The sequence below is a fragment of the Rutilus rutilus genome (assembly GCF_951802725.1).
Source record: "Rutilus rutilus genome assembly, chromosome: 17".
NCBI lineage: Eukaryota > Metazoa > Chordata > Actinopteri > Cypriniformes > Leuciscidae > Rutilus > Rutilus rutilus.
Genome location: NC_140230.1, coordinates 20,351,286 through 20,376,773, shown reverse-complemented (window position 1 = coordinate 20,376,773; position 25,488 = coordinate 20,351,286). Strand labels below are relative to the sequence as shown.

The 25,488-nt window shown below is 37.5% G+C and overlaps 4 protein-coding genes across 9 annotated transcripts in view; 3 read left to right on the top strand and 1 right to left on the bottom strand.

The window, feature by feature from the left end:
- The window catches only part of fxyd6l (FXYD domain containing ion transport regulator 6 like), a 30,618-nt gene extending 22,494 nt beyond the window's left edge, over nt 1-8,124 (top strand). The window contains exon 9 of the mRNA XM_084384911.1: nt 8,115-8,124. The gene's annotated coding sequence lies outside the window, so the exon portion shown is untranslated. The remainder of the gene's footprint in view (nt 1-8,114) is intronic.
- Nucleotides 1,274-4,849, top strand: fxyd7 (FXYD domain containing ion transport regulator 7). 3 transcript variants are annotated; one of them, XM_084384904.1, is made up of 6 exons: nt 1,274-1,752; nt 1,834-1,896; nt 3,076-3,114; nt 3,453-3,527; nt 4,406-4,446; nt 4,541-4,849. In XM_084384904.1, exons 2-6 carry the CDS (start codon nt 1,881-1,883, stop codon nt 4,724-4,726), a joined length of 357 nt encoding a protein of 118 aa, XP_084241030.1. In that variant the 5' UTR covers nt 1,274-1,752; nt 1,834-1,880; the 3' UTR covers nt 4,727-4,849. The 3 variants fall into 3 exon arrangements, with proteins under 3 accessions (XP_084241030.1, XP_084241032.1, XP_084241031.1); XM_084384906.1 differs by lacking the exon at nt 1,274-1,752 and adding an exon at nt 3,829-3,856 and having other exon boundaries at nt 1,767-1,896; nt 4,541-4,677; XM_084384905.1 differs by lacking the exons at nt 1,274-1,752; nt 1,834-1,896 and having other exon boundaries at nt 2,976-3,114.
- nfkbid (nuclear factor of kappa light polypeptide gene enhancer in B-cells inhibitor, delta) lies at nt 5,677-18,309 on the bottom strand. 3 transcript variants are annotated; one of them, XM_084384897.1, is made up of 12 exons: nt 18,173-18,309; nt 14,117-14,253; nt 13,999-14,029; nt 13,677-13,900; nt 13,365-13,594; nt 12,073-12,178; nt 11,195-11,341; nt 11,071-11,122; nt 10,838-10,989; nt 9,513-9,629; nt 7,384-7,548; nt 5,677-7,231 (listed from the first exon to the last, which is right to left on the bottom strand). In XM_084384897.1, the coding sequence occupies exons 1-12, from the start codon at nt 18,186-18,188 to the stop codon at nt 7,160-7,162; spliced, it is 1,449 nt and encodes a 482-aa protein (XP_084241023.1). In that variant the 5' UTR covers nt 18,189-18,309; the 3' UTR covers nt 5,677-7,159. The 3 variants fall into 3 exon arrangements, with proteins under 3 accessions (XP_084241023.1, XP_084241024.1, XP_084241022.1); XM_084384898.1 differs by lacking the exon at nt 18,173-18,309 and adding an exon at nt 15,879-15,998; XM_084384896.1 differs by having other exon boundaries at nt 7,180-7,548; nt 18,173-18,302.
- Nucleotides 18,310-21,326: 3,017 nt separating this feature from the next.
- On the top strand, nt 21,327-24,552 carry LOC311276469 (uncharacterized protein). Of its 2 annotated transcripts, none has more exons than XM_084386142.1 (3): nt 21,327-21,538; nt 22,016-22,259; nt 23,048-24,551. In XM_084386142.1, the coding sequence occupies exons 1-3, from the start codon at nt 21,518-21,520 to the stop codon at nt 24,421-24,423; spliced, it is 1,641 nt and encodes a 546-aa protein (XP_084242268.1). In that variant the 5' UTR covers nt 21,327-21,517; the 3' UTR covers nt 24,424-24,551. The 2 variants fall into 2 exon arrangements, with proteins under 2 accessions (XP_084242268.1, XP_084242269.1); XM_084386143.1 differs by lacking the exon at nt 21,327-21,538 and adding an exon at nt 22,415-22,476 and having other exon boundaries at nt 22,124-22,259; nt 23,048-24,552.
- The last annotated feature ends 936 nt before the right edge of the window (nt 24,553-25,488 follow it).

Here is a 25,488-nt window from a genome sequence, read left to right as displayed (position 1 = left end):
AATAAATTTTAAAATAATATTGTGATATATTACAATTTAAAATAATTGGTTTTCAAGTTATTATACTTTAAATTATCATTTATTTCTGTGATGCAAAGCTGAATTTTCAGGATCATTACTCCAGTCTATCACATGATCCTTTAGAAATCATTCTAATATGATGATTCATTATCAAAGTTGGAAACAGTTCTGCTGCTCAATATTTGTTCATAACCTGTGATACTTTTTTTTAGGATACTTTGATGAATAAAAAGTAAAAAAAGAAGCAAATGTTTTAAAAATATAAATCTTTTGTAACAACAATATACATTACTGGTCAGTAATTTGGGGTCAGTAATTTTTTCTTTCTTTTTTTGAAATAAATCAATACTTTATTCAGCAAGGATGTGTTAAATTGATCAAAAGTGATAGTAAAGAAGATTTATATTATTAGAAAATATTTTTTTATTTTGAATAAATGCAGTTCTTTTTAACCTTTTATTCATCAAATATATTAGGCAGCAGAACTGTTTCCAGCACGCATAATAAATCAGAATATTAGAATGATTTCTAATGGATCATGTGATAGACTGGAGTAATGATGCTGAAAATTCAGCTTTGCATCACAGGAATAAATTATTTTTTAAAGTATATTCAAATAGAAAACTATTTTTTTTAAGTTGTAATAATATTTCACAATATTACTGTTTTTTTCTGTATTTTTGATCAAATAAATGCAGGCTTGATGAGCAGAAGAAACTTCTTTCAAAAACATTAAAAATAGTAATGTTTCCAAACTTTTGCCCTGTACTGTATACATATAGTATAGCCTATACATATGTATATATATGTGCATGTTGAATATTATATTATACACGGTTCTCTGATATTTAATTCTAATTGGTCAGTGTGCGAGCAGATAATGAATGTTGCCCACAGCAAACGGCGTGTCTATGACGGCGTGTAGTATTAATTTGTCTTTTCTCCCCAAATCACCACAACTTGGGGTAGCTCATTGACGCCATCTTGCGATTCAAACCGATTACTACGACAACAAATGCTAATAAAAACAGGATGACTCCTAAATTAAAGGAAAAGGCGAAAATATCAGCCTGAGGAACAATGAACCGAAGAGATGCATGAGAGAACACTTTAAAAACGAAATAAATAAATTAATCGATATTCAGTCAAAAAGGAATCTTGACTGCAGATTTATAAAGATAAATTAATATTGTATTTAATTTATTGCAGTGTTCATGTTGGCAGATCATGTGCTGTAATTTTCTTACACAACGGCATTTCAGTCACATGTATTTTATAAGCAACCGTGAAATAAGAGGTCGGAGTTTATCTTTCGATAGTAATCGCTTGTGTATTAGACATGATGGATGTAAGTGGTGTTAGGAATGATTTAAGCGCATATACAACCTTTCAGTCTAGGATTTTATCGGCGTTACGCTTTGAAGAATTCTTGATAATCATTTGAAGACTGGCTTTTGCTTGAGTGCGTACAAAATACATCCCAAGGCGCACAATCCACGCCCAAATCTTTCTGAGGTTATCCTCCTGCAGACCCAGGTCCTGTTGCTGCATAGGTGGGGTTCTGCTTCTGTGTGTCGCATGTATTCACTGGGGGGTGTTGGGGGGGGAGGTGTTTGGCTCAGGATCCCCACCGCATTGGACAGCATGCATTTTATCTACCCAACGCCAGACCCCGGGAGCTTCCCCTACCGAATTAAAGGGAACACCGACAGATCTGCACCGCTAGGGGGCGTAAGTATAACTCCCGAAGCCCAGCATCGACGCAGTGCTCCACCAAGCTCTCTTCTCTTCATTCATTGTGCTCAATTTCAGCCTGTAGCAAGATCAAGGAAGCCTTGTCTAGAAAGATCACTGCAGTCATGGCAGTTTCAACAGGTTTGTCTATTTATTGCATTTGTATGCTTTTAAAGATGAAACTGCATGGTGTGGCATAATGAATAATTAAAAGAACGTGCACTGTTAAATAAGTGAGACTTTAGCTGTTGGTCGTGAGTATGGCTATATGAAGTTGTCCTATGCATTATTCGGGAATTGCAGTCTGATTTATTTTATTAATTTTTTGGGTAGGCTACTACTGCTGATAGGCTGCTTCTATGGTATTGTTTTAAAACTATTTTAATACATTTAAAATGAGAGCAATGCATTCTTTGAGAGCGCCGTTATTGAACGATGGATTCAATTAATTATTCACGAAAAAAAAAAAAAAATAGCCTAGTCAAACCCGTATGACTGTTCCCTTGAACACAAAATGTTGAAGAATGGCAGTCTCATTCACTCACCTTTTTTTCTATACAATGAGAAAGAGTGGAATAACATAAGGGTGAGTAAATGATGAAAATGTCCATTAAGGGTGGACTATCCCTTTAAGAGTGAATGGGGTGCTGAAAATCGCCAACTAAGCAGTTGCAAACCCCTGAAGTTAAGCACCGCATCATTGCGATAGAGCCAGTTCACGAGACAAAACCTGTTTAATCCAAAGATATAATAAATATAGTCTATATTACATGTTAGTTTGTGGGTTGCTTTTCCCCCCTCTCCATATAGGTAATAAAAGCTCTGACTATTGGCAGTTTGAACAGCTTTCTATTGATTCTCATTAGATGAAGGTCTGTGGAGACTGCAGGTTCTCAGAGCGCGTGCACATCCAACCGGCTTGTCGCTGAGCTTGCAGTCTCGTTATGCAGATAATCAATCACCTGAATCACTGACGCTTTCTGCTGAAAACACTTGAGTTTGCAACATGAATTGTGCCTCGTCCATGCTCAAAAGCTAATTGAAAATCACTGTTTATGTAATTAATAATTCAATCGATTGCAGTCTGAATGTGTCTCGGCGTTATTTTAGAGCTCATAGACTCTTACAGTCCAGTCTACTATTGCCATATTTATAGATTTAATAAACCAGCATCTGTCCATGGTGCTGAACTCTGTCCCCTGCATTGTTTTCCTTACTTCACTCCACGTCTTCACTGGCATCACATTGCTGCTAGGTCCATAAGCCTATCGATGTTTCTATTGTTTCAGCGTTGTTAAACATATTTAAATGTATTTACAGAGTCATACATGAATTTGGACCAGAGTGCCTTTCATTATGGTAAGCAGTTGAGTATTGCATGGCCTTATTTATTTATTTAAAACGTAAAGGCCCGGTTTCACAGACAGGGCTTAGATTAAGCCAGGATTAGGCCTTAGTTCAATTAGGACATTTAAGTAGCTTTTATAAACGTGCTTTAGAAAAATAAACAATACTGGTGTGCATCTTGAGACAAAACAACGGCACTGACATATTTTCAGATGTATGAATGCAAGTTGCTTCCAGTTAAAACAGCTCAAACATGCATGTTAGTCTGGGACTAGCTTAAGCCTTGTCTGTGAAACTGAGGGAAAGTCAGTAAAACCGAGTATGTCACCACTCTTGATTTCTGAGCTCAGATTACGAGACGTTGCGGACCACGGGTGTCATCCTAGCTGTGATTATGTTCGTTGGTGGAATTCTTATTGCTATGAGTAAGTCACTAACATAATAATCATAGACATTTTGTTATACAGGATGTGCTGACTGAGTGCAAGTAATAGTAAATGGCTGTGATGTTAGATTGTAAATATTTTACTTCAATCAGTGCAGTGAACACAGTCAATTCACCAAATCATTTGTCTGAGTACTTCTGCAGTATGAACATTTTTAGTTAATTTAAATGAGACTGAATTCATTCCTTTCAGACTGGCTGAACTGAAACTGAATTGACCCCAATGAAAGTCCCTTTCAATTACATATTTCACCATCTCTAAATGTTTTTTGCCCCAACAGGTAAAAAGTGCAAATGTACGAAATCCAAGTAAGCGGTTTTCACACGAATGTGCAGCCTTGACTGTGCATGTGGAATGAGCCCGTATAAAGGATGAGGAAACGTCTTGAACGAAAAAAAGATGTACATGGAATTGATGGTGCCATGAGTGTTCTCTGTAAAGCTCCTTTACTGTTTGAATGCAGCCCCTGGTTTCTAAATCGATTGGTTTTTGAACTGACCAGCTTCTTCTTTCAGCTCACCTACACTGTCTATTCATTCAAACGACAGCACGTTTAACATACACGACCTCATGTGCGCCTATGGTTAAAATAAGACAGCAGAAAGTTTGTTGTTTTTGTGCTTCCCAAATTAAGAACTGTATGTGCTCTTTGTGTGGGTAGGCAGTGTGTATCAAGACTGATAAAATGCTCCGCATGTCGTCCTGAGAGGATCTGAATCGTCAGGCCCTTGCACACAAATCAACCGACAATACTTACATTTGATTAATGCGGATGAGCATGCTTGCTAAATATGGATTGCTTAGATGGACCAGCGTGGCTTATTGGCATAAACTGTATGATTTTTTTCCCACTACAGATCTAGTCCAGTGGAAGGCCCTCAGCCACCAAAGACAGAAGGTATAGTACATCATCATTAATTAATGTTCTACTCAAAAATACTGTCAGAATTTATTGAACGCCTGATTGATTTCGCCTTTTTTCCCCTTTAAAGTTCCCCCTCAAACGGTGTAAAGCGGATGGTGCAACGGGGCGGCTCGTTATAGTGACAGGAAATGCTCAGACTCACAAAGTTACTTGCAAGAATGTGGAGGAGAGTAGAACCCGCTTGACCTCTTTTTGTATTTTTAGGTCTCTCAGTAGAACTTGTGCTTCATTATGTCGTTTTGTGTTTATATAGTGCTACCATTCATGATGCACCTCATATGACTGCAGTTATTTGACTTATGCATGAACAATTTGCTTTAATTTTGATTTATTATATGAGGGCTAGATCTAAAAGCATTTTTTTGGAACTACTTGCAGATGAATAATTAGCAGACTGATTGAAGACAGATGTTTCATCTAATAAATTTCAATCCTTTAGACAGATATAATGAAATTGAATTGAACACTCTTCTTAGCAACTCTCCAGCATGGAACTATGCACAATGTGTCGCCCTGTGTAATTTGTGCATGGCAGGTGTCAACAAAATGTAAGGCAATTGTAACATTTTAGCATTTATGTCTCGTATTATATATTTATTTATTATTTTAGTTCCTGCATATTTATTATTTGTATAATGAATTATATTATTGGATCTTTTGACAACAGCCGTATAAGATAATCGAAACATGCAACATCTTTTGGATCAGTAAAGTCAGACATCATTATGCAACTGCGCATTACTTTATGTAGGGCATAGAAACTAAGAAAGTCTTGCCTTAAGAACAACAACAATCAAATACAGAGTTGCAAACTGACTAATAGTTCCTAAACCCCTAATATAACTTAACATTTAAGTAAAACCTCACGAGCAGCTGGTGGAACCTTACCTTGGAGTTAAACGTCCATTGTCACAGCATGAATATTTGTATACTGTTTTCCAGTAAACAAAGCACTTTAGAGTTTAGACAGTAATACTTTACTCCCAAACTAAGTGTTACTAAAAGCAACTGAATGTATTTATGTCTCATGTACTAATAAATGAAAAGCATCCATATAACTTTTAGAATAATGAATCACTGTGCTTCTGTTCGCTCACCATGAAGTTGTTTTTTGTGTGTGTGTGTGTGTGTGTATTATGCTTTGCAATGACGTTATTGAGTACGACTAAGCAGCAGTCATAATGATGAGTTCGATACGGTTATATGAAAATGCGTTTTTATTATTCATCCAAATATTAGTCATATACCAAAGACATTTGTCTCAAAAAAAGATCCTGAGTTATAGAGATTCATTCTTGGTTTTACTTTGATTAGCTTTACTTAGTTTGGCTTGGTCAGTTGACATAATGCAAAACACACAAACACATTAATAAAACAATAATAATTTGCAGAAATACAAAAAGTTGATCATAATGATATCACTCTTCATAAACAATATTGTAAAACATTGTACATTCAATCAAGCAGATTTTAATGCTACTTCATATTCTCACAGAATTCGGTTTTGTCAGATGGTTTCATTCATTAAGTGTTTGCGGTATTTATTAAAACATTGAGAAAAGTTTCATAAATGAATGCACTTTGTTTTCAAACTAATTCTCATAAATCCCCAGTCCTCTCTTTGTTTTACAAGAAAGTGACATTAGCGTGTGTTTTCCCTCATTTGAATTTCCATAGGGACATCATGGTGAATCATGCATGTCTCTGACTCAACAACAACAACAACCTCCAATATTTGAAATCTTGATACAAGACGGACACGATCCCCACATACAAAGACCCTTCCTTACTATTCCACTGAATTAATATTGTTAAATCATATTAATGATTGTGACTTGATTCTGAAAGGTCTTGAAGACAAAACTACTGTACCTTCCTACCTCAGAACGCCCTGACATTTCACCCCCTCGTATATGACTCATGAAAATAACGCATTCACATACAAGGTCGGGTGACACATCTCCTGTAAGGACAACTATGACATCAAGTGTGCTGCTGAGAAAAGTGCATTACACAGAGAACTGCTGTCATTCACATCAAACAATGAAATAAATAACTGACCTTTCCCCCTGAGTGAAAGTAACATGAACAAGAGCACAGAGAATAATATGCAACACACACTAACCAAAAGCCATATAAATACTTCTGAAAACAAATAAAAATATCCCACTGATACAGTGGTTTAAAAAGTTCATGTGAGCAAACCAATATGGTTTGTAATTGAAGGTGGAAACTTGACTGGTACACTGACAGTCATCCTGATGATTTCATTGAAATCTCTATTCGGGAACATAGTAAAATGCTGATGTTCAGCATTTAAATAAACTGGGAAGCAGCTTTATGGTACAGAATCGATGAATGATCCTTCGAAAAAGATATACTGTCATGCTAAAATGATGCAATAGGTGAAAATCCTCATACAAGGATACTGAAGATAAACCCATCCCTCTCCAGAGATGATCTAGATTCATTCCAGTCTAGGACGACTGTGTTTGGGTTCATTTTAAAAGCTCTTTTTGGTATTAATTATTTGACAAAGGTCCATTCAATCCATAATTGTTCTTATCTACATCTTGATGGTGAACAGTTAATTGTATTATCAAGACTGACGTTTCATGTGCGTACTGTTATTTGCTCTAGACCTCTATTGGAGAAGGTGGGGAACGCTGGGACTGATCAGTCCTAGTCACTCTTGGTCCTGTAAGGATGTAAAACGCCGCCTAGAGGAGGCACTTTTCTTCTTCAAGATGAGCTTGAGCTGAGGGAGAGAAAGAGCGAGAGGAAATTGGAGTCAGCTAGTGTGTTTTCTGTTCTTCTCATTCCATGACGTTACAAGAGAATGTTTTTTATGGTTTGCACTGTACACATGATTCCTTGCAGACTGGTTGTTATTAAATAAAAGCCTCTCACTTTCTCTCCTTTGTCTCCGCTCTGCAGTAAGTGAGCGGGCTGGTCGTTCTCCAGGTTGCGGATGCTGGGATCAGCACCACGACTCAGCAGAAGCCGGATCAGTTCCTCCTGAAAGGGGCTTCCGTGCAGCCCTGCGGCCATGTGTAGGGCAGTGTGTCCGTGAGCCTGGGAAGAGACGGACAATATATAGATAATGATGTCACACTGTTGTACGCTTTAAGTTTATATGTACTAGAGTGGGATAAATGTAGTGATGCTTAAATCACATTATAGTCCATGAATTTTATTGGCAGAGCGACTTGTCACTGCCTTGCCTTGTCTGTGTTTGCGTTCTCCAGACAGGTGGTGGTTATTTTTCAGTGACTCTTTCTGAAAGTTGCACAGTTACTACAGTCGTCCCGTCAGGGGTCGACCCAGCAGTGTTATCCACACAGCTTTTTACACTGTATGCCCTTTCTGACGCAACCCAACACTGAGACTCACACACTTTGGACTGTGGGGGAAACCGGAGCACCCAGAGAAAATAGCGAGAACATGCAAATTCCACACAGCTCAGCCAGGGCTCAAAGCGAGGACCTTCTGCTGTGAGGCAACAGTGCTACCCACTGAGCCACCATGCCACCCTAAATCATCCATCCATTCAATCAATTCCTTCAAACATACTAATTCTTTCAGGAACAAAAAAGCATCTGTCTTTGTTTGCTTGTCGTTCACTTAACTGATTCGTTGAAAAAACATGGAATCATTCAGGTACTAAACAAATAAAGTATTTATAAGTGAGTCACTGGGTCGCTCACTCAACCGATTCATTAAAAAAAAACTCTGAATCATTTAGGAACCGGTTGTTTTTATGTGATTCCTTGAATCGTTCAACTGATTCGTTCAAAAACAAGGGAATCATACAGGAACTATAATCATTCAGGAACGAAACACATGTTGTTGTATTTATAAGTGATTCAGTGAATAATTCCACTGATTAGTCCAAAAACAGGGAATCATACACGAACTATATGAATTACTGTATGAGTGAGTCACTGGGTAGTTCACACAACTGATTCATAAAAAAGAACTCTGAATCATTCAGGAAGGAAGCAGGTGTTTTTTATGAGTGATTCAGTCGATCATTCAACCGATTTGTTCAAAAACATGGAATCATTCAGGAACAAAACAAATTACTGTAGCCTATTTATGAGTGGGTCACTCAGCCGATTTGTTAAAAACTCCACTGATTCATTCGGGAACTTTACAGGTGACTTCATTGATTCAATTCATTCAATTTACCGACTGGATCAAAAATATTCATTTAGTAACGAAACGTCACTACATCTTGTTGTTTAGACTGAGACGCGCAGCAATTAAAGCGATACTTCACTGATTAGCATTAAGCTTTGTATCAGTAGAAACCTGGTAGTATTTTCGAATGTCTCCCTGAGAAGAGAGATTTCTGTATTGTGTGTCTGAAAAAAACCCTCAGATGACGCAAAAATCGTCATTTTGCGTCATCGGAGGCTTTTTTGGCCAGAGGCTAGAGACTACAGCCAGTAGTTGGAGCTAGTTCCGCATGTTTTCAACCCACCCATAGGGGGTGGGATCTCACGATAAAACGGCGTCTTTTCAGTTTCGAGTCAACTAGTAGCCTAGTTGTATCATTTCTTCCGATACTGCCCTCTGTAACCGGTGGGCGTGGCTTGGGAGTGGCCTCGTAGGGCAGCGAAGCAAGTGCATTCTGGGAGTTGTTGTCTTTCATCCACATGAGCCAAAAATACATTTTCTGGCTTTTCTCAGTATAGAAGGCACCAACTTCTAAAATAATTTCACATTTCTACTACATAAATGACCCAATTTAAATACACATTCATCTTTCCAGCGGTGAAATATCCCTTTAAATATGCTTTGGCTTTGTTCAAAACTAATTCTGCGGGCAGAGCAAAAACAGACAAAATAACTAGCAATACTTTGTCTAAAATGCAAGTTACTCAGCTTTAATTTCTTGTTTACATCTACAATAGTTCTGTTGGTCTAAATTTCACAGAGGCTGCGATTAATGCGACACGAGGCGTGTGGATAAACCTACGTATGATTTCGTAGGTAAATGAAAGTCAATACAATATCGTTATTATGTTTCTCACTTTCATGTTGATGAATGCTTGCATATTGGAGAGTTGGAGGTTCAGAAGGAAGCGCACGAGATGGATATTCCCCTCCTTCACTGCCAGGTGAAGAACGGTCTTGTTGCTTTTGATTTCCTGAAAAAGACAGAGGCATAGTCTGTCAACAAAGTGAAACTGAAGCGACATCAAAGCCGGCATGGCATGAATGAGGTTTCTTCCTTTTGCGGCATTCTCAGAACGAAACCACGCTATATGGAACAATGACAAAATCAATTGTTTGTCTGTCTGTCAGAAAGGAACATTTGGGAAATATATCTGGTCTTTTCCTATACCTATAAATATCTACTATAATTTGTAAATGTCAGTAACTGTAATTTGTGTTTGCTGTTGCTAACTTAGGAATATTACACCATGTAAAAAAACAACAACAACAACAACAGTTCCTTCAACAGGTGCCCACCAATTATATAATGATTTAAAAATAAGTTTTGTAGGGAAAAAAACAAACATTTGTTTATTTTAAAAGATTTATTATTATAAAATAGCAAGTAAGCAAAAGCTAAACAAGTTTATTTGATATTTCACTGTCCCTTCCACATTATGTAGAAGCCTAATTAAATTAGGAAAATATGTCTGATATAGTATACCATTCAAAAGTTTTGTGTCAGTTAGATATTTAATAAATTAACACTTTATTCAACAATGATGCATTCAATTGATCAAAGTGACATAAGACATTTATACTGTTACACAATTTCTACTTCAAATAAAAGCTGTTCTTTTGTGCTTTATATTCTTCAAATAATCCTAAAAAAGGTATCGCGCTTTCCACAAAAATATTAAGCAGCACAATTGTTTTCAATATTGATAATAATAAGAAATGTTTTCTGAGAACTAAATCACCATATCAGAATGATTTCTGAAAGATCATGTGATGCTGAAAATGCAGCTTTTCCATCACAGGAATAAATTACATTTTAAAATATATTAAAATAGAGAACAGTCTGTTCTGAAGTGTAATAGTATTTCACAATATTACTGTTTTTACTGTCTTTTTGATCAAATAAATGCAGCCTTGTTAAGCATAAAAGCCTTCTTTCAAAAATATTAAAAATAATTTTTGAACAGTGGTGTATATGATACATCAATAGCTTTATTTTGTTACTTTACATGTTATTATGTGCCTGGCTTAATGTTTTATAATATGTATTATTTAATGGGTGTCTCTGCTGTATATCTGTATATCCACCAAGGGGTCCTTAAGCAATAATGAACACATTACTTCACTGGGATTAAAACTGTACTGAAAATACAAAACATTAAAAAGCGATTAAAATGAGTACCTGACTGAGAACTGAAGCCCCAGCATTTATAAGAAGCTGCAAACACATCAGTTGAGTCTGACCGCCATCGACTAGCCATGCTGAGGATGAGGCATTTATAGCCTTCATCGTGGCACAGTGAGAGATCACTGCACAGTGCAGTGGAGTCAGACCTAAAGTTAGCAGAAGCAAGAGCTGTATATTATTGTTTCCTCAGATGTAACTGTGATGCTTAATAGAGAAAAGGTTTATACCTTCAAAATTACGAGCCTCCAGGTCCACTGGCAGTCCAGCAAAGAGAAGAACCTATAAAATCATAGTGGTTTTGATGCGTGCTTTTGTTATTTTTAATGATTTGACATATGGGTGGTCACTCACCTCCATGACACGAGGGAAACCGTAGGTGGCAGTCAGATGGAGCGCAGTTTGACCGTTGACGTCACAGATGCCGATGTCCGCACCGAGAGAGAGAAGATCCTGGACTATATCTGGTTGATTAGCAGTTACGGCCACCAGCAAAGCAGTCTTGAATACAAAGGAACAAAAAGTCAGTGAGTGCATTAATAATAATACAAATTCCCTGGGGCATCATAAATGTGTCCTACAATAGGTTCAGAAAAAGCATTGTAACATCACTTCTTTTCTCACAGCGCTTGAAATGGCTCAATTAAAGGAGGATTCAGTCTCTCTAAACCCCTCCTTTCTGAAAGCCTACTTTGCTCTGATTGGTCAGATGGCTCAGTCTGTTGTGATTGGTTTACCGCTTAAAGAGCATGTCGGCTCTGGAGGCTTCCTCAGCTCCAGCACACACACTGATACGAACTTTAATGATGGCATTGGTTTTACCTTATCAATCTCATTCTTTGGAAGTATTACAAAGTGGATTTGCTTTCGCAGCTCAGAAAACACTGTATTCTCAGCACAAGACAAACCAAACACTTCCAGGCGTCAGTTATAACTAGTGTTTGAGTGCGGGTCAAAGTAGACGTTATTCGCAGGCAGCCAGTGAAGACTATAGGCTGGTATTATGCAATTTATTCAGGAAGTAAGACTGGAATTACTGACAACTTGTTTTAGGCAGTTCAGAATCTGTTCATATAGAATAACTATTTATTGTGCACTTTGAACTTTTTAGACCTTTTACATTCACAAACAGTTATATTACACGCTACATGAAAAGTATAATGAAACTATTATACATAATGAAACACACTATTATGAGGGGCCCTTTAACAATATTTTGTTGTGATATTCACCTTGCCCTTGTGTTCTTTAGAGTCCAACTTCCCCAGTCCACGAAGTTTCTCCGCAGCAGCAAAAGCATATTCCCTCAGGCCTTTCGCAGTGTAGATATGTAAAATCCTAAAAGAGAGGAAGAACAAAGTTTCAGTTTTCATTTACAGTCTAACAACCTTTCTGTTTTCAGTTAGAGTCACTTTTCTATAGGACTTGCGCTTATGCTGTGGTTTCATTAGTTGAGAAACCCACAAGAAGACCCCACAAGAAGACCCCTCTGGTGAAACACCTAATGCGGATACATTAACTGAGCAATTTACATAATGACAGTATGTGTACATGACTGGAAGGTCTCTAAATAAGACCGCAAATTCTATTTAGCATACAAAATTGCTACATTGAAAATGACTTCCCCTGTATTTATGTTGGTTTCATTTGGTTTTTCAAGAAAATGTTAAAGAAAAAGTTGAAAATTTTAGTAACCTTTTTTTGTGTACACTTATTAATCCTTTATTTTCAAAAGGGTTAAAAACTCTTTTATGGAAATATTAGGAATTATTCTGTCATAAATATCATCACGTTTTTGGGCAGTCACTCCACATGTCTCACATCCTGTGACAAAAGTTTTTCGAATTAGCATTGAAGATTTTTTTTTTTAAGAAATACTAATAAACGATAATGCCAAACTACTTAATTTTACTAAAATCATTGACCCATTTTCATAAAAAAAAAATTAATAAAATAAAAGGCTACACATTTAAACAGCCCTAAATTTATGGGGGTTACTAGAAGAGATTATATGCATGACCATCAATTTTGGGTCAGTGAGGTTTTTTTTGTTTTGTTTTTTTAAATAAATAAATACTTTTGCTCAGCAAGGATGCAATAGATTGAAAAGTGACAGTAAAGACTCTTACAATGTTACAAAAGATTTATTTTTCAAATAAATGCTTGAACTTACAGTTCATCAAACAATCCTGAAAAATGTATCACGGTTTGCACAAAAAAAAAAACATTAAGGAGCATAACATTGATTAAAAAAAATATCTTTTAAAAGCTCTTGCCATCACGAATAAATTAAGTTTTAACATTTATTCAAATAGAAAACGGTTATTTTAAATTGTCGTAATATTTCACAATATCACTGTTTTTACTGTATTTTTGCAGCCTTGGTGAGCATAATATAATTATATTTTGAACAGTAGTGTACTCATTTGAAGTCTACAGAACTACAGATCGACCCCCTGTTACCGAATCCGTGGTAGTATATCTCCACCCTAAACAACATGCAGAAAATGTTCCTTTGACTTACGTGTCCCCATCATCATCCTGCCAGGTGGTTCTACTGTAATCCATGTTCTGCAGGAAGACTCGAGCCTCCTGCAGCTTCGCCATATCCATTTGGGGCCTGAACTCTTGAACGTATTGGCTTGTGTGATCCTCTGCTCTGGATTCAGATGGCCAACACAAGCCTGAGCTCTGAACGGGGACCGTCCCAGTCATATCAGTCACGGCTGCAGTTACAGGGCACTCTGTTATAGACTGTGAGAAATGGGATTAAAAGAATGATTATGTAAGAAGCCTTCAATTATTATGCTACCCCAAATACTTTTAGAGCTCTTACATATTGCTGTGTTGTCTGGGCGTCCTGGCAGTCTTGCATCTGCTGAGGGCTGTAGCCAGTGGCAAGCGTTTGTCCAGTCTGGGTAAAGTTTGCTGCGGTGGAGGGACTGGACATGAACGAGAAAGGGTTGCACTGCTGTAGGGAGGAATGTGCCTGATGAATGCTGGAAACTTCCCATCGGTCGTATCTAACTGCGCCCATGTCTGTGTAGCTTGCACTGGTTCCTGCAAAGGAAAGGGAATTGAAATCTTTAGAATTGAAATGTCATTGAAGTCCCATTTTAAAAGCAAAATCCTCATTTAGCAGAGATGCTCAGACTCACCGACAGTGGGAGATTGTACTGATGCCAACACCTGTTGGAAACATTTTGGAGGATGATTAAAGCCGTTTATATCAGCCTCAAGACATTCATACTTAGAGGTATAATAGTTTTGACTGACTGGGACAGATGCAGCGCCACCAGAAGTATAAGATGCTGTAGAGCAGGAGGGGGGTGCTGAGGAGGTCTCTCTCTTTCTCTTCTGCTCCAGGAGTTTCTTCACTGTGGGCAGAGGGTAACACGCCTTTTCCTTCGGTGCTGTGGACACAGGAATAAACCGTTTTTATATTAATCATGATGTTTTTTTCTTTGAAAAGTTTAAGTAAAGATAAATGCTGTTTAAGAATCACAGAAAACGTATCACAGCAGCACAACTGTTTTCAACATTTATCATTATAAGAAATATTTCTTGAGCAGTAAATCAGTATATTAGAATGATTTCTGAAGGATCATGTGACACTGAAGACTGGAGTAATGATGCTGAAAATTCTGCTTTATCATCACAGGAATAATTTATAGTTTTAAAAATATTACAAAAGAAAGTCGTTTTTTTAAAGGGGTGGTTGATTATGATTTCACTTTTCTAACTTTAGTTAGTGTGTAATGTTGCTGTTTGAGCATAAACAACATCTGTAAAGTTACAACGCTCAAAGTTCAAAGGAAAGGGAGATCATTTCTTTTAAAGAAATGGCTTTTTAAGGACTACAACAAACGGCTGGTAGGGACTACATGACATTCCTCCCGGGTTAGTGACATCACCAACCCTAGAATTTACATAAACCCCACCCCCGAGAACGCGATTTATAGATTTTCATGACAGAATATGCTAATCAATGACTAGAAGATAACTACACGTAAACTACATAAATTCATCAATTAACCATTCAGAAACGTCCTGTTGCTTTCTACATGTTGTCACTTCTTCTTGAGTCTCTCCATCATTGTCTGACTCCGGTTTAAACATAAAAGGCTAAACGTTTTTGAAATTTGAAGGACACAAGCTCTTGAAGCTCCGCCCTCTGTGCCGGGAGCAGCAACTCATTTGCATTTAAAGGGACAGACACATAAACGATGCGTTTTTGCTCACCCTCACAAAGTGACAATATTAACATGCTATATAAAAATATCTGTGGGGTGTTTTGAGTTAAAACTTTACATACACACTCTGTTGTGCATAAGTAACTTTTAAACATTAAAAAAATATGACCAACCCCTAACCTTTGAATGGTAGTCTCATTAAATCTCTAAACTGATATTGATTTATCAAGCGAGAGTCCATGCACCCATGCCTATTATCAAGTTTATATTCTTTATGAAGATTTCTTAATAAAGTATGTAATTTATTTTACAATAATATAATTGTGGAACTTTATTAACTAGATGCAGTGATACAAATAATCATATGTATACCTCAGAATAAAAATAAATGCTATTAAATATTTGTAGTTTTTAAATCAATTCAGGAAAGGTGAGTTTTTATATTTTTATCTTTCTATTAAATCCCAGACATTTGTTTTACAATGCCACAGCAAATGTAAGAGATTTGTTTAAGCAAGTAAAACATTTTCTTCTTGCTAAATATCTATCTTACTTCATTTATTGTTGTAGTTTTTTTCAAGTAAAACTGATTGATTTCTACAGTAATGTGATTTCCCCATGGCCGTGTTTAATAGCAGGTGTCGGTATGACATAGAAATGTATTTTCTTCGTGTTAGTCACTAAAAGAAACTGAAAAAGACAAGAATGCAAATATCGGAGGTTTCCAGTGGGCTTCAGTTACGTATTCTAGAGCAGAGAGAAGGAAAGTTTCTTCAAACTCTTGACCCAAAACGTGAGATAAGAAAGACATTTCCACCGAAGGAGCGTAATGCTCATCCTCTCACCCGTGAGGAAGGTATTCCATTTGGAAAAGAGGTGGTGAGGTCACGTCTACCTGTCTTCTTCATCAGAAACCCTGCGTCTATGGAGGGTTATCACAAGCACATTCTCTGTAACTATTTCCTTTTCTCCGTTACGCTCTTCGTGGCAAACCACATCTTCTTCCTGCATCTGACGTACACGTCCTTTAAAGGGGCCCATCAGAGGTGTGTGAACAGATGATGTCAAACAATGGCAGTACTGAGCCGAAATCAGAAGCATAGATCACAGTTAAGCTGCAATACTTAATCTAGCCACCAGGAATATACAACGAAGATCTCGTTTAAATATTAATCATCAAATTACTGCTTCACTCACAGATATTTCTTTCGCAAAATGCAGTGTGAGAGAAAAACTTCTAACTTATTTTACTATATTTTATGGGCTAGTCAGAGTTTATATTATGTACCTCCATGATCATCAAATATAATAGTTTTGCCTATATAGCCTAACTATAATAATAGTGTTTCGGTTGATTCATCTATATATAGCTCAGACACAAGAACTGCTTTCTGTGAGATATTCATTTACAGGAAAAGTAATTGGTTTCACCAAAACATTAAGTAATTCTTATGGCAAAGGGGATTCAGAAGAGGAAGGTGGCTTTGATTTAATCAGCATGGAAATTCCACTGGGCATAACCTCGAGAGGATCATTCCTTTTCTTATCTGTCTTCTTTTTTTGTTTTGTTCTCCATTCCAGTTTAATTACTCCACTTCTCAGCCTGTTACTTTTTAAAGCTCACCGTCTCAAAATGTACTGCTCGACAGTGTACATTACGTACAGTGGCATGTATAACAGACTCAAATGAAAGAAATACTAAAAGAAAAATTAAGATACTAAAGTGCTACATTTCTAAAAGTGTAAGAAAAAACGTTAGAATAACTTTGGTCAAATACTGAATAATGGAGTTTAAAACATTTTTTGACAGATACACAAATTCTTAAGGTTATATCACCATGTCTCAATATGTAGCATATTAATTAAATTATGATTTATTTACATTGTGTAGGAAGGGGTGAAATCATTATCATGACTAGTTGACTAGTTATAAGGCATTTATATATTGTACAAAATAGTAAAGTTAAAGTATAGGTTTACAGTGAGAGCTGAATATCACAATCACACAGTTGTTTTTAAAATTGCAAGCCTATGTTTCATATAGGCTATGTCTATGTTTTTTTTTTTTATTTAAAATAAAATGAAATTAGGAAAAAGTGGAAAAACTAATTGTTTTTTAAGCAAAGTTCATAAATAAGTAGTGGGGATATGTAGGAATGTTATATCGAAGTTTGACAGACGCTACTCGGTAGTGAAACACTTGACAGGCTATTCATATTTACTCTAGCATAGCTAGGCTATATAAAAAAATAACAGTGGTTTTGCTATCTGTCGCAACAGTTTTAAAGGTCACACGAAGTCTACACAAGTCAGAACATTGATGTTCATGCCTAAAATGTCCGAAAGCGTGGGCATCAGAGGCTGGGATAGCCTCGCACCTCTATCTTGTAAATTCAAAGTCGGAAACCCCTGGCCAATGAGTCACGCGCGCGGGTGTCCTCGCGGGGATTCCGCACCCCTCACTACACATAACTAAGCTACATATATTTACTCATTAAAAAGTATTAGTTTGCCGTTTATTCCTAAACACTTGCTTTATTCCACGAGACATTTGTACTTGTATAGTAGAAATGCTTCCTTTATAGTTTTATTATACAGTTTTCTTTTCGCTATAATTTTTTTTCACAAGCTTTTCTTTATAAAAATGAGACCCACGCCCATTAATAACGGGAACTGAAAGTCTAAAAGGGAGGAGTAATTTATCAAGGGGTTTGTCCGAATAGCCGTAAAATGAACTCAGCGACTGACAGTATCTCTACGTTGTTGGGGGATCCTTTATTCAAATTAGATGTCTATTTTTAAACGGTCATACACCACTGACCTTACGTCATAAAATAAATCATACAAACAGAAAGAGAAAAAGTAGTATTCCATACGTTGTTTCCAGCTAAATAGTTGTATTTAACAGGGTACGTGTATTTTAATAAATGACTTGGTAAACGCTTATGTCAGAGTTTAATTATTTAACTGTTAATAGGAACCCGAAACACTTTAACGTATCATAGGCTAGACTAGGCAACTTTTTTGTCCCTTTTACTCCATCAAATCAAAAATCATTAATCGTATATTCTCCAATTCCCTCTGCTGTAGCTATAAATGATGTAAATAAAAAATATTAATAAAAAGTCTTCGTACTCACATTTCTGAAAGTGCATGTCAGAATCCCTTTAGCTGTCTTTAATTCTCGGCTCCCACGCCAGGTGAAATTAATGATGTCAGTCGCAGAGGAGCCTCTGATAAATGTCAACTCCTCGAGTCACTGCCTGTTATTAACTGACTTCGGCACGTTCTTCCACTATGTATACAGAGAACACGTTGTTTCCCGCCCATCGGTAGCTCCGCCCTCCCCTGCTGACGAGCTGTCAAACACACTGGGGGAATGTGGATCGGTTTGAGCTTGACAGAGGCAGTAGCCTACGGGGTGCTTTCTTCGCATATGTGTCAATAAGAAATATAAGGATGTGCGAGACGATACAATGGAGAAATCTTTTAGATATTTAAAGTAGCCTACTAAAACAATTTGCTAACACCTTTAATACAACCATAATGTTTAGGTGGGTATTAATACATTACATGTAATTAAACGTAATCATGTATTTAATATTATTTCTATGTAAAGTGAAATATTTTCATGATTATTTTGAGTCAAGAGTCAAAATTACTGATTCAAAATTTGAAAATGTTTCAGCATCATTATAGATGAGGTGTATTTAAGTTATTGTTGTGGATTCTAATGTTGGAATAGTTTCTGTTGCATTTGAGAAATATAGCCTAATTAAAGGGATAGTTCACCCACAAATGAAAATTAGCCCATGATTTACTCACACTTAAGTCATCAGGTGTATATGACATTCTTCTTTCAGACGAAGACAATCAGAGTTATATTAAAAAATCCAAGGAAGCTAGTTATTTTAGTGGATAAAGTTTGAAATGGATATTTTTCTTACACGAACGCTTCATTTCAGAAGGCCTTTATTAACTCCCCAGAGCTGTGTGGAGCACTTTTATCATGGATGGATGCACTTTGATGGCCATTCACTGCCATTATAAAGCTTGGAAGAGCCAGGACATTTTTTTAATAAAACTCTGATTGTCTTCATCTAAAAGAAGAATGTCATATACACCTATGACATGAGGGTGAGTAAATCATGGGCTAATTTTTATTTTTGGGTGAACTATCCCTTTAATATATTAATTTAATTAACATTCATTTAACATAGAATACAGTTCATCTGTGTAGTTTTGTTACACCATTTTTGTTATACTTCCTTTTCCACAATCAACTTTGATCTGCTTATTTGCCTCAGAAATTAAGCATCATGTCCATTTCCTCCATTCTCACCACAATGTCAAAATGGTCTTCTACTTCTTCACGCCTCCTCCACCCACTCATCCTCCCCCAGCTGCAAAAAAAGTGGAGAACTTTAAATGCTTATGCAGCTCAACTGCTGTGCACTTTACAGTTATTTGGTGTGCAATTATTAGAAAAGCACACTTATTCGCTTTAAATAAACATCCTGATAGGCATTGGTGCACACTTAGTTTATTCTGAAGTAGCACTTTAAAAATCTGGAGAGATGTGCAAATTTCAAATGCTGCAAGGCCACTCTTCAGTTTGTTCCTGTAGTAGGCTATGTAATTTGACTAGCCTCAGTGTGAAACAACTGTAGAACTTCAAGTGTACGATTGAGAGCCCCTCCATGGGCCCTTTAAGGAAACAACATCAAGGTGTTATGGCTATTACAGCTAAAAAAAAATTCAATTGCTTTTTTCTAAAAGAGGACTGGAATTCAAGTAGCCTATATTTAGACTGAGGCAGTGTCTGCTGGGCTGTGAAGAGAGTAAACAACTTCTGTCTTCATGGAAAATTGCCCCATCTAGTGACCAAACATATGATCTACATGCATGCCTTGAAATAATTGAGTTAAATTTAGGTGCACCATAATGTGGCATAAACAACATTTCATTACATCATGTTATAAAGAAACTGAATCCTATGAATGCACTGTTGAATATGAATAAAGTCTAACAGCTTTTCAGAAAATATGTGCATTGAAAATAAGAATAATGTTCTAAATTCAATGTTTTAAATCGGTCATATAAAAATATATTCAACTGAAACACAAATCATAGAATATGCAGATTAACATGAGCATCATATTCTTGTTGATGTCCGTTCACATGTGAATGCCAGAACTTCTTTTGTGACTATTAGAGAGCAGTTAAGGCCCCATAATTTAGTCTCCTTATAGCTCTTTATTGTTCTTCTTTATTTCGTTTTTCTTACTATCATAGTGCCATGCAGTTCAGTCATAAGGGACATTGTTACAGAGTAGAGTGGCACTGTCAACATCACTCTTCTGCATCACTTGTTCTAGACAATGATACAAGAGGTTTGGGTGTTCATTGTACTGGAAAGGGAAATTAACAGTTTCCAGGCTACATTATTTGTCCATTAATGACTAAGTCACACCATTAACTACAAAATGTAGCAACTATAACAGGAAATCAGAGATATATGCCTATGTCTGATGAGAGAGGCGGCAAGTCTGGCACCTTCGTTCTTACTATTTGTGAGTGTGACAGACCTCTGACAGAAAAGGGTGTGTGATATCATCAAAAACAATTGTGTGACAACCTGACCAAAATAGAGTTTTATGTGTTGGCTAGTGGGACGCATGCGCTATGAGATCTGTAAAGCTTGTCAGACCTCTGTAACAGACACCAAAATCTTTATAGCATTCAAGATACTGTATTGGACTGCTAGCTTATATATTAATCACAGAATATTAATAATAAATGCTAATTTTCAGGCTTGTATTTGCACTGGACAAAAGTGTTAATTTATTTAACGCAGAGATGTTTACAAGAAACGATAACATATAGGCTTTTGTTTCTTAACTAAAACTGTGATAGATATACCACAGTCCTTATAGACTAAATCAGAACAAAATAAGACACTTTTTTGGTTACACTTTATTTTAAGGTGTCACTGTTACAGTGTATTTTAAGGTGTCATATATTTGAGTAATAATAATTAGCAACATGTACTTACTATAGGGTTATGGTAGGATTAGGATTTGGTTGAGGGTTAGTTGCATGCAATTATGCATAACTTACTGTTACTACTACTACTTATCAACGTACATGATGTAACAAATGTAACAAGGACACTGTAAAATCACATTTTCATCACATTTGAATCTATAGGTTATTGTATAGAGTGGTAGGCTATGACTACGGTACAGAGTATAAAGAAACTAGGAATGTAGTCACATGATTCATATCCCGGAAATACACTGCCTTCGATGGAAAAATGGCGTTATGAGCAGCTCTAGACTGTAACAAAAAGTAGGGCAGTAGAGTCAAGAGACAACTATGATTAACCTGCGTTTGTCGGTTCACTTAAGTACAGAAAACTGCCATTAATCCTAAATGTATATGAATACAGTTGCACACTCGACTATGTAAAGGCGCGCCACAGATGGACAAAGACAGACTCGCAGTGAGTATGCCAAAATAAACACGAGGAAGTAGCCTTAAAAGGGGCGTGTAATGTGTTTCATGGCTTGGAGAAATACTAATGAAAAAAAAAATGAAAAAAAAAAAACGCAGACGGAAGCGTTTTGTTGGCGTGCATAATAGCATGCGATACGGATCAATGAAAATGTTTTGTTATAAAGTACAATGTATCGCTTGATATTGTACGCTTAACGCTTGTATCATATCTTGTTACGCGTACCTAAAGGTGTCCTTTTCTCATGATGCGATTTGTTTTATGACCCCGTTGTGCCTATGCTTGTTGGATATATTTCTTATTTATTTGCTCTTTAATCCAGTATGCATTGTGCATATGCAGCAATTTGACACACTGATTTAGGCCCTATTATAGTATGACTTTATTGTAATCATATATTAAAATATACTTCAGTTATAGTATTTACAACTAATATTATTTATTTACTAATATTATTTAACGCAGGCTGGTGCATGCTCATGGCTGGATATGCATCACTTCATTGGTGACCTTATGGCAGCAAGTGCTTCGGTCTCTGGTCATCAACTGAGAGAGCAACGTACTGAGGAGACACTGAGTTCTGCTTGGCCCAAAGTCTCTCATCCCCCCCAGTCTACTTCATCCAGACAGAGCCAGGTGAAAAGTGCTGTCCGGTTTGGTCTGCATTCTGAGGAAAGGGAAAAAGAGCCCAGAGACCATGAAAGCCATGGTGAGTAAATATTACAATAGACTGTACAGTACAATTGTGTTATAATTAAATGCCAATTCACTTATCCTCATGAAGTAGGATTGCGAAACATGCAGAATTGATTTATTCCGGCTACTTTAGAGGCACTTACTTATTGAATTTACTGGCCTCTGCAGCTGTGGCCAAATGATGAGATCATTGCCTGATTCAACCAGGACAGATACAGCCAATAATAAATGTAACTATGCATTTAATATATATTAAAATACCTAATATATTATTATTGCTACAAAAGTTCACAGACTTTCTAATGCAGATCAGAGGCAGCATAAATGCAATCCAATACTTTGTAAAAAGAAAGTAAATCCAGACATGATTATCTGATATGAGGTTCATCCATTTTTGTGAAACCAATTTTTCATATGATATGAAACATTGGTTTCCCAAAAATGGATGAGCAGTCAGTTATACAGCGTTTCTCTGGACAACAGTCATTATTCAGAAACATTTGACAGTAATAACTCTAAAAAACAGAATCAAATATTCCAGAGAGCGGTGTAATAAATAAAGATACTAAAATACTTCATTTATTTGTATAAAATACCACTTTATGTAGCTCTAACTACTTCCTGTAACCAATCAGTGAAGTACATATTCTTCTGAATAACAACTGGTTCTCAGTTCCTAACCATACAAGGAAATAGTTTCATATTTAGTTTAATCATGTTTGCCTCTTCTTTTTTTTAAACTCGTCACTCAGTTGATTTATGCTTAATAATTTTGTGCATTCTCATCTCCCTCTTTTGTAGTTCAACATCGTTCCTGCACATGTCCTGGCTGCCCTCTTTCCTCATCTACTTCTAGTTCCTCAATCCAGACCCTGAAACCCAGAACCAGCCCAGCCTCACAGATCCAGCCACCTTCGCCCCTACAATCCACCCCGCAACAGCAGGCCAAAGAGCCCAGCCCTGTCGGCCTGGGATTGTGTCTAGGTTTGGGTCTCTCTCTGGAAGAGGAAAACAGAGAGCCCAGCAGCACATCTAGTCACCCCCAACAGGAAGACAAAGGCACTAGCACACACAGCCCAATCCCTCAGGCAAATCCCGAGTCCACAAGTGTCCCACCTGTTCAGGCCTTTGCATGTCTATGCTGCCACCGTGGCTTGCAAACCTGTAGCCAACTTCTAAGTCAACAAAAGGACCCAGAGGCAAATGTTGCCCACCACCACTTCCATCACCACCACCATCACTGCCCGCTCACCACCTGCACATCATGTACGTTCCCTTGCCTGTCCTGCCAGCGCTCCTTCCCCACTTGCGCCGAGCTCCTGCGGCATCAGCAGGGCCACGCTCAGCAGGAGGGTCTGCAGCAGCTCCCGTGCATGCACTGCAATGCCTCTTTTCCCCGGCCGTCTCAACTACTGCAGCACCAGCGAACTCAGCACGCATCCAAAGCAGGCGGCTTCCTGTGCGCCGAGTGCGGACGCGCGTTCAACTCGCACAGCAATCTGCGCATCCACCTCAACGTGCACACTGGCGCCCGACCGTACATCTGCACCGACTGCGGCAAGAGTTTCAGCCAGTCCGGGGCACTTAAGATTCACCGCCGCATTCACACCGGAGAGAGGCCGTACACCTGTTCTTACTGCGGGAGGGGTTTCCCTCACCTGGCTGGGGTAAGAGCGCATCAGCGAATTCACACGGGGGAGAAACCATACCGCTGCGGTCAGTGTGGAAAGTGCTTTACTCAGTCTGGGGCTTTGAAAATCCACACTCGCATCCACACCGGCGAGAGGCCTTTCGTGTGCGGCCTCTGTGGGAAGAGCTTTTCGAACCGCTCCGGCATCCGCTTTCATCACCGCACGGTTCACGGGATCGTGACGGAGCCCAACTCTGTGGGCAGGCCCAGTCTGGCTGCCTCTGCGTCGTCCACAGTTTCAGAATTCCAGAGAATTCAAGCCTCCAGTCTCAACCAGATTCATCTCCGGCAAATGGAAGGGAAGAGTCCGGCTAGTAAAGAGCAGTTAAGTGGGGATGGGGACAAATCCGCTCTTCCGTATGCCTGCGAGGATTGCGGACAACGCTTTCCAGATGCTCCGTCTAGAAACAGACACCAGACGTTGCAACACTACTCTTCGGAAGAGAGAGAGAGGGAAGAGAGCAGCTCGGATAAAATTAAAGATTAGACAACAACCGCAAACATTTCTGAATCTGAATTTTAGAGAGAGGGAAGAAATAGGCACCTTTAATACAGTGCTATGCATAAGTTTAGACACCCATACTAAAGTTGACTAAAAAGAGGAATAAAAAATCATCTTTTGGAAACTGAACTTAATGCCTTAATTTAAAAAATTAGGAAAAATCCAACCTTTAAGGACACCAATTTTCTTTGTGAATGAATAATGCATCGTAAATAAATAAATGTTCTTCCTTAAAATACAGGGTGCATAAGTGAGTACACCCCTATGTTAAATTTCCATAGAGGCAGGCAGATTTTTATTTTTAAAGGCCAGTTACTTCATGGATCCAGGATACTATGCATCCTGATAAAGTTCCCATGCCAATCTCTAGGTATGGTGAAGGCTATGTGATGATGTGGGGCTATTTTAATTCCAAAGGCTAAGGGAACTTTATCAGGATGCATAGTATCCTAAAAAATAAAAAAATAAAGAAACTTAAAAATAGAAATCTGCTTGCCTCTATGGGAATTTAACATAGGGGTGTCCAAACTTATGCACCCTGTATTTTAAGGAAGAACATTTATTTATTTACGATACATTATTCATTCACAAAGAAAATTGGTGTCCTTAAAGGTTGGATTTTTCCTAGTTTTTTAAATTAAGGCATTAAGTTCAATTCCAAAAGATGATTTTTTATTCCTCTTTTTAGTCAACTTTAGCATGGGTGTCTAAACGTATGCATAGCACTGTATGTATTGAGCCTGAAACATAAACAACGCCAAGAGCTGATGTCAGTCCCCTCACATTGACTATCCGCTTGTTAAGTCATGACTCGTGACACAAGAAATACTGTTTCTTGGTCCAAGGAACTATACATTTCAATTGAGTACTATCTCAACAGACGTTTATGAGCAATATTTATTCAAATTAAGCTAAGTTAAAAACTTGTGGCGAACACTACTATCTCTGGGCTCACAGTGTCCCAGGCACCAATATTTTAACGATTTATAAAAGATGAATCACTGTCTGGCCATCTGAGATTTCGGTACAGAGATAAAGGTTAGGATTGTG

Excerpts from the sequence above, each read along its gene's own strand:
- LOC311276469 (XM_084386142.1), top strand. The coding sequence starts at position 21,518 with ATGGACAAAGACAGACTCGCA. Across the intron at positions 21,539-22,015 it reads TGGACAAAGACAGACTCGCA|GCTGGTGCATGCTCATGGCT; the intron begins GTGAGTATGCCA and ends TATTTAACGCAG. Across the intron at positions 22,260-23,047 it reads CAGAGACCATGAAAGCCATG|TTCAACATCGTTCCTGCACA; the intron begins GTGAGTAAATAT and ends CCTCTTTTGTAG.
- nfkbid (XM_084384896.1), bottom strand. Across the intron at positions 13,595-13,676 it reads CCCAGACAACACAGCAATAT|TCTATAACAGAGTGCCCTGT; the intron begins GTAAGAGCTCTA and ends CATTTCTCACAG. Across the intron at positions 11,342-12,072 it reads CTAAAGAACACAAGGGCAAG|ACTGCTTTGCTGGTGGCCGT; the intron begins GTGAATATCACA and ends TTTGTATTCAAG.
- fxyd7 (XM_084384904.1), top strand. Across the intron at positions 3,115-3,452 it reads CCAGAGTGCCTTTCATTATG|ATTACGAGACGTTGCGGACC; the intron begins GTAAGCAGTTGA and ends TTCTGAGCTCAG. Across the intron at positions 3,528-4,405 it reads TGGAATTCTTATTGCTATGA|ATCTAGTCCAGTGGAAGGCC; the intron begins GTAAGTCACTAA and ends TTCCCACTACAG.